We start from the raw sequence: 7,452 nt of genomic DNA on the forward strand, positions 1-7,452 counted from the left end.
CATACAACAGCTGTTACAGATGTGTGAACTATCCCCAGCCACTGCTGCATAATGCACTCAAAGACATTCTGAAACAACAGACAGATGTAGATGATTCAGTTGTGGAAGAGAGTTAGTCAGGGCTGCCGGCAAAGAGCAATGTGATCATGAAAATTTTGTGGCAAGGATGGCCCCTTATCAACAACAAAAAGGAGAGCAGCATATGTGAATAAAAACTTCACAGAGGTTAAACCAGTGGAGTACATTATTGAAAGAAAAGAGGAAAAAAAATCTAGTGCTGTATCTGTTCCTTTGCATCCAATGCTACAGAAGATGTTGAATAGGGCAGATATTTTGGACAAAGCTCTTCCCATCCAAAAGCATGTGCAACATGAGTACAGTTCATACAGAGATGGCTCGTACTGTAATGACAATGACCTCCTTAAAGGGGAGGAATTCAAAATCGCTGTTGGACTTTATACAGATGATTTTGAAGTGTCCAATCCTTTAGGAACATCTAGAAAGAAGCACAAAATGAGTGCAGTTTATTGGGTGATCGCTAATGTGCCATCAAAATACAGATCCACACTCCACTCCATTCAGCTTGCTGTTTTGTGTAAAGCCTCTCATGTAAAAGAATTTGGCTACTCTAAAATTCTCCACCCTCTAATTAATGATCTGGCTTCTTTGGAGCAACATGGTGTATATGTTGAGAAGTTGGGAGAATGTGTCAAAGGTACGGTTTTATATGTGGCTGCTGATAACCTGGCTGCTCATTCTCTGGCAGGATTCTTCGAAAGCTTTATGGTGGAAAGATTCTGCAGGTTCTGTATGGTGACGAGAGGCGAGATGCAAGCCAATGAGGTAAATTCAGGTGCTTTTGAACCCCGCACTATAGACACTCACAACCAGCAGGTGCAGGAGGTAAAGCAGGATCCCACTGTGGCAAAACAGTATGGTGTGAAAGGAGGGTGTGTATTGACTGACGGTCTGGAGCACTTTCATGTTGTTTCGTGGGTACCCCCCTGACATCCTCCATGACCTTTTGGAAGGCATTGTTCCTGTTGATTTATCCCTCCATGGCATGGTTAAACACTGAACCATGCCATGAAAACATTTGAATATGCTTTTTCATGACAAAACTGACCAGCCTCAGCCAATTGCCCATGGCTTCTCTACCAAAGGGACCATAGGTGGCAATGGCCATGAGAACTGGGCCCTAATCAGGCCTGCTCCCACTTATCATTGGCCATAAAGTCCCTGAAGGAGACAATGCATGGAACATTCTGCTGCTCCTAAAAGACATTGTTGAGTTAGCTGTCGCAACAAAGCACACTGAAGAGTCGGTGCATTTCCTTGACTGCAAAGTGTCAGAACATAGAGACTTGTTGCAAACAACATTCCCAGATTTTAGATTACGGCCAAAACACCACTATATTGAGCATTACCCTGAGATGATCAAAGCATTTGGTCCCCTTTCAGATGTTTGGACTATGCGGTTTGAGGGAAAACACAAATTCTTCAAACGGGTCATTCGTAATGCCCACAACTTCAAAAATGTAGCTCTTACATTGGCTGTCAAGCATCAGAAAATGATGGCTTACTATTTGGACACAAGTTCATTTTTCAAGCCTTCAATTGAAATGGACAAGGTCACTACTGCATCGATCACATCTTTTCCTGAGAATGTCCAACAGGTTTTCTGCCAAAGAGTTCCTCAGCTTACATCAGTTCTTGTTCCATCATCAGTCCATGTAGATGGAATTAGATATTGTGCTGACATGGTAGTCTCTGTTGGTTCATGTGCTGGCCTCCCTTCATTTAGACAGATCAAACAGATAGTGGCACTTAACACTGAGATCCTGTTTGTTTGCAATGAGATGACTGCTTGGTATCATGAGCATTTGAGATCTTTCGAACTCATCTGTGACAGCAGTAACCCCACTCTGTGTGTGGTGCAGCTGAAAGAGCTGAATGATGTTTTCCCTCTTTCGGCGTACAGATATGTTGATAATTTAGTAGTGACCCTCAGGCGATATATTCTCTGTTAAGAAGCCACAGTGTGATTTCTGCAATCAAGCTAGGCTGTAATGGAACATTTTGTAGCTTATTTTAGAGCTCATGTTGAAATGTATAATGAAAGTCTCTGAGAAGTTTTTATTTTTTTCCCCCCCTAAATTTGTGAATTTTTGTAAATGTTTTTCTTGTACATTAAAGTGGGGATTTCTTGTGAATTTTACGTTTTTTTTTATTTGTTTTTTTTTATGTATTTACCACTTTAATCTAAAGGGACAGTCACTATTTTCTCTTGTAAATCTGTGACACATTTAACATACACACAACACAGACGTGGACACCAACAACACACACAACACAGACATGGACAACTCCCACACACACACACACACACACACACACACACCAACAACACACCCAGCTTTAAATGGATTAATCACTTAATTGTCACGGGACATCCAGATAAATTAAAAAAAAAAATTGAATTTAAAATCCGTTTTTTTTTGTTTTTGTTTTTGTTTTTCTCCCAACAGTACTCATAGTTTGGTTCATAAAATGGTGGTGTCTATCTATAGATGTGTAAAATTATTTCTCAGCTATTTTTGTGATCCACATAGCAATGGCTCAGCAATTGAATGGCCTTTGGATATTTATATTTCTAATGACCTAATTATTGTTTCTATTCCCAAGATAACTACAAACCAGAAGATGCCCTTGAGGGTCATTCTAACAGAGGCGGATATAAGAAAAGTCATCCTAACCACAAGGCCCTCTACAGTCGAAGATTTGATAAGCAAGCTTAAAGAATCACTGGAACTTCATTATAACTTCAGTCTCCAATACCAAGACCCTGAATTCAATAATGAACTATGCAATCTGACACATATTGAAGAACTTCCAGAAAAACCAACAGTTAAAATCATGCCTGTCCTTGAGCTGGTACTTGTCTCATCTGATGAAGTTTTCAGTGACACACCCAGTACAGCAGATACAGACATACTCTCACAATCATCTCTGGAGCGACAGAAACAGTGGCCAGAATCTTTTGATATCCCAAACTTTTCTGTGGATGTAGAGTACAGACTAAGGCAAGCAGATCTGCTGTTTATGAGTGAGGGTACATACCTTAAAGTATCAAAAGAACTAAAACATGATATACTTGAAAGATTGGCAGAGATGATGTATAGCTACACAGCATACCCAACTGCTGCTCAGTTCGAAAGTGTTGCAGCAGCACTGATAAACAAGCACCCTTGTCTCCAGGAGCCAGGCTCAACCACTCGCTGTTGTGGTTGGAAAAATAGCCTTAAGCATAAAATGGGTAATTACAGAACCAAGCGTAGGCAATCGGGATGCCTTGATGTTGCAGTAAATGCAGGTAAGCGGGGAAGGCATTCAGCAGGACAACCAGGTAACAAGCGCATCAAGAAGGCAAACAAAGGTGAACTCAATTACTTGCCCAACCTTCCGGATGGATTTAATCAGGCAGCCCTGGAGGGGGCCTGTCAAGTCTTGGTTGATGAAATGCAAAAGAGAACACCAAATGGACCTCTTGTGAAACAGAAGATGGATCAGACATTCGCTCTGAGAAGAAAAGAGGTAGTGGAGTCGGAACCCACCATAAGCACGATGGTGAAACGCTGGCCTGCCCTTTTCACTGAAGATCAAGTAAGTATAAGAACGAGAACATAACAAATAACTATCTTTCTATTATGATATAATTTGTCTACATGTATATTCCTCTTGTCCTTTTTAAGAAAAAAACATTGGTATTTTTAATTTGAGGCATGATGTTTTTCATCAACATTGCAAATCATATAAAAAGGACATTCATGGATGTTTTTCAGCACTACTTTGCAGATGGTTTAGTTGCCTTGTATAGTTCAGTTGATCTAAGTTCAGTTTTTTTTGTTCTTTGTATTTTTCAGGTGTTCATGGAGTTCAGCAGGATTGTGGGCAAGAACCTCAAGCAGGAATTTTATGAGAGCATCGATCGGCACAGTCCTCGTCTCCTTGAGTTATTTCGATCCAAGAGAGGGAATGTTGGACAGTTGTTACAACAGATTTCACAACAGACCAATGTAAGTCCATACATATTCTATACTTGGCTTTGTTTTTCTCAGGGTTTGTATAAACACCATATCACAATGCTACTCTATTAGTTGTATAATTCAATCCAAACATTGCTTGGTTTTTTTAAGCTTTCTTATAGATCATTTATTTGTTTTTCATTTTAGCTAGCTAACTTGTGGTACTGTGTTTAATTCCCAAAAACTACAGAGCCAACTGCGATCCGGACACAGGTGCTCAGAGGGCTTCCTATCATCCTTGGGGACAACCCCACAAACTTCTTCAAAGCAGGCTTTGTAAGTAAGCTCTTGCTTTCTTATAATTTTACCATTATTTTTTTCACCATGACACTCTTATTTTGATTAAAAGTTGTTTTCAAATGAGAAATATAATGTAATGATTGTGCTCTTCTGTTATTCTTTATTTAGGAATCAGATGATGATGATTCTTTTCGTGACCTCGACGTTGGGATACTTCTTATTGAGCGTGAAGGTGCTGTGCTCACATCTTCCCAGCATCTCAGTCCAGCCTCGCTGAAAATCATCATTGAGGGAGAAGTCGTGATGGACAACATTCCAGATCTGCCAAAAGCAATGTGCATTCTGTTTGGACTCACGTATGCACTCCATCTTAACTACCCCAAGACAATGAAGCTCACATTTCAGTTCATCCAACAGGTATTGCTCTTGTTAGGCCACACTGACCTAAAGCCAAAGCTACAGAGTTTGAAAAATCAGCTCGCAATGTAAAGAGATGTCAAGTCTACTGTAATAAGCTGTTGACTTTTTTTTTTACTTTCTTACCTGTGGTGTAAATCTTTTTATTTTCTGTAAAACAAGCGGACCAACAGACACGCGTAAAACGCAGACACACACACAAACAACAGACACATTCAGTACCCACACACAATACACATACAACACAGACACGTACAAAACCCACAAACAACACTGACACACCTACACACACTTGAAAGCTGAAGGAAGCATGCTGAAGGATGTGACTTGTGTGATAATTAAAACTGAGAGGAGTTGTAGTAGAAAGACATAAGACATTGTTGTTTAAGTTCTTCACGTTTATGTAGATGGAATTAGTTATTGTTCTGATATGTTGTTGGTTCATGTTATGTCTGTTGGTTCATGCTCTGTTCTCCCTTCATTTAGGCAGATGAAACATCCTGTTTGTTTGCGTTTTTTGTACATTTGAGTGGGTGTTTCTTGTCAATTTTGTTTTGTTTATGGATTTACCACTTCAATCTCAGGGGACATCAATGTTTTTTTCTTGTAAATTTGTGACACATTCAACACACACAGACAACACACACACACACAACACACATGGACAACACACACGGACAACACCCACACACACAGCAAAACACAGACATCAGTTTCAACACCCACACACACATCAAAAAAAACAAACACCCACACACAAAAAAAAAACAACAACAAAAAACACAATACCGACACGCACAATATCCACACACACAAACAAACATATACGAACACATCGAGAGTTTTGCTCTCGATGATTCAACGTGTTGATGTTGACCTGATGTTAAGTTTGTCATAAGATTGGCTGTGTTTTACCATTTTTCTTACAAATAAAATTCATGCAGCATTTAGAGGTGTTTCTTTTTTTTCCATCCTATTTAATTGAAACAATGTTTTTTAACATATTTAAAAAAAAAATCAAAAGCTAATTAAATTAGAGGAAAATACAGTAATTGTGTTAAATGTTGAGTAGCAATAAGTCATAAATATAAATACTAAACTTAGGGATCCATGTTAATACAACTCGACATGTTTAGTTTTAGCTTGTGTAAAAGTTAGGGTTCCATGTTAATACAACTCGACATGTTTAGTTTCAGCTTGTGTAAAAGTTAGGGTTCCATGTTAATACAACTCGACATGTTTAGTTTCAGCTTGTGTAAAAGTTAGGGTTTCATGTTAATACAACTCAACATGTTTAGTTTCAGCTTGTGTAAAAACTAAAGTGGTAACATTTTGTAAATCGCTATGGATAAAAGCAAAAGCACCTTCTAGATGACTAAACTCAAGTATGTTGTTTAAAAAGCTAAAAACGCTGTGCAGGTTTACAAAGCCTTCATTATAATGCACAGTTGTTAATTGTTAACTTGACTCACAATGTCTGATTTATTGTATCACGAGATGTTAGCTGCTGCAACTTATCTCCTGGACCAGTCGAATTCACAAATGAATCACTGGGACATTCTAAAGTGCTTAACGTGAAAGTACGTGGCTTAATGCATTAAAGCAGTGTTTTAAAAAGACCAAACTCAGTAAACAAATTATTAATAAAGCAGTCTATTCACAGACAAGCAGATATGAGCCCAGAATATGAATGCCACACGTTTAATTACGCGTTATGCATTTTCCTCCCATAACCTGCTTATCTGTAAATAGAATGCTTTATTAAAAATGTTTACTGAGTTTGGTCTTTTTAAAACATGTTTTATGCATTACGCCACTTTAAGCGTTTTCTGTTTAGGCCAATGGTTTTCTATGGGAGAAAAATGCTTAACACGTAATTAAACGCTTTGCTTTCTTATTCTGGACTCATCTGCTTGTCTGCAAATAGAATGCTTTATTATTAATGTGTTTACTGAGTTTGGGCTTAAAACACAGTTTTAATGCATTAAGCCACGTTAACCGTAGAATGTCCCAAATCATTCCAGCTTACTGAAAATAATCCAATAATGGACACAAAATGGGTATCGGAGAAGATACAAATGTAATATATTAATTTAATATAAATAGATGATACTATAAAGTTTATCTCAATATTTGACCGCAGACAACTGACTGAGACGACTGCACTAAAATAAGAGCATGATGGCACGAAATTGTGTTCGTTACTATAGCAACAGATTACAGGTATGTAATTTCAGAATCATCACTGGCCGGTAGAAATAAAAGTTTCTCGATTTCTTCACTTTAAAATAATGAGGAGCAGCATATTTTCCTGAAATTAGGGAGTGGGGGGGGCATGCTTTGCTGTGTGCCATTTAAATTTTTATGAAACTTAAATTTTCTTTACTACATTGCAGACCAAATGGAGTTAATTGGTTAACAGATGTTCAGGAGCAGAGGCACGCCCCAAACAATCACCTGACTTCCTGAAACCTCCATATATATCAGGCCACCTCATACCATACTGCTAGTCTTGTTCTCTCGAAGGACAGATGGACTCGTCTGGCCTGGACGGAGCTCTGTTCGATTCAATGTCACTGGCGACACTTGAGGATCACCTCTCATCGTCCCGATCGCAGTCTCTTTTCGAGCGATCGCGCACATCCCGGGCCACGAGTGTCTACTCCCAGGCTCATCTCGGGAGGACTCTGAGCTGTTCCCGGTCTCCACC

General features: G+C 38.9%; 1 protein-coding gene across 2 annotated transcripts; it reads left to right on the forward strand.

Moving 5' to 3' along the window:
• Positions 1-284: 284 nt before the first annotated feature.
• LOC109087804 (sterile alpha motif domain-containing protein 3-like) lies at positions 285-5,448 on the forward strand. Of its 2 annotated transcripts, none has more exons than XM_042754729.1 (5): positions 285-843; positions 2,686-3,663; positions 3,924-4,076; positions 4,269-4,361; positions 4,494-5,448. In XM_042754729.1, the coding sequence occupies exons 1-5, from the start codon at positions 301-303 to the stop codon at positions 4,812-4,814; spliced, it is 2,088 nt and encodes a 695-aa protein (XP_042610663.1). In that variant the 5' UTR covers positions 285-300; the 3' UTR covers positions 4,815-5,448. The 2 variants fall into 2 exon arrangements, with proteins under 2 accessions (XP_042610663.1, XP_042610664.1); XM_042754730.1 differs by having other exon boundaries at positions 4,269-4,365; positions 4,494-4,633.
• The last annotated feature ends 2,004 nt before the right edge of the window (positions 5,449-7,452 follow it).

Source organism: Cyprinus carpio, unplaced genomic scaffold (genome assembly GCF_018340385.1).
Source record: "Cyprinus carpio isolate SPL01 unplaced genomic scaffold, ASM1834038v1 S000006585, whole genome shotgun sequence".
In the NCBI taxonomy this organism is placed as follows: Eukaryota; Metazoa; Chordata; class Actinopteri; order Cypriniformes; family Cyprinidae; genus Cyprinus; species Cyprinus carpio.

Excerpts from the sequence above, each read along its gene's own strand:
- LOC109087804 (XM_042754729.1), top strand. The coding sequence starts at position 301 with ATGCTACAGAAGATGTTGAATAGGGCAGATATTTTGGACAAAGCTCTT. Across the intron at positions 3,664-3,923 it reads CCCTTTTCACTGAAGATCAA|GTGTTCATGGAGTTCAGCAG; the intron begins GTAAGTATAAGA and ends TGTATTTTTCAG. Across the intron at positions 4,362-4,493 it reads ACTTCTTCAAAGCAGGCTTT|GAATCAGATGATGATGATTC; the intron begins GTAAGTAAGCTC and ends TTCTTTATTTAG.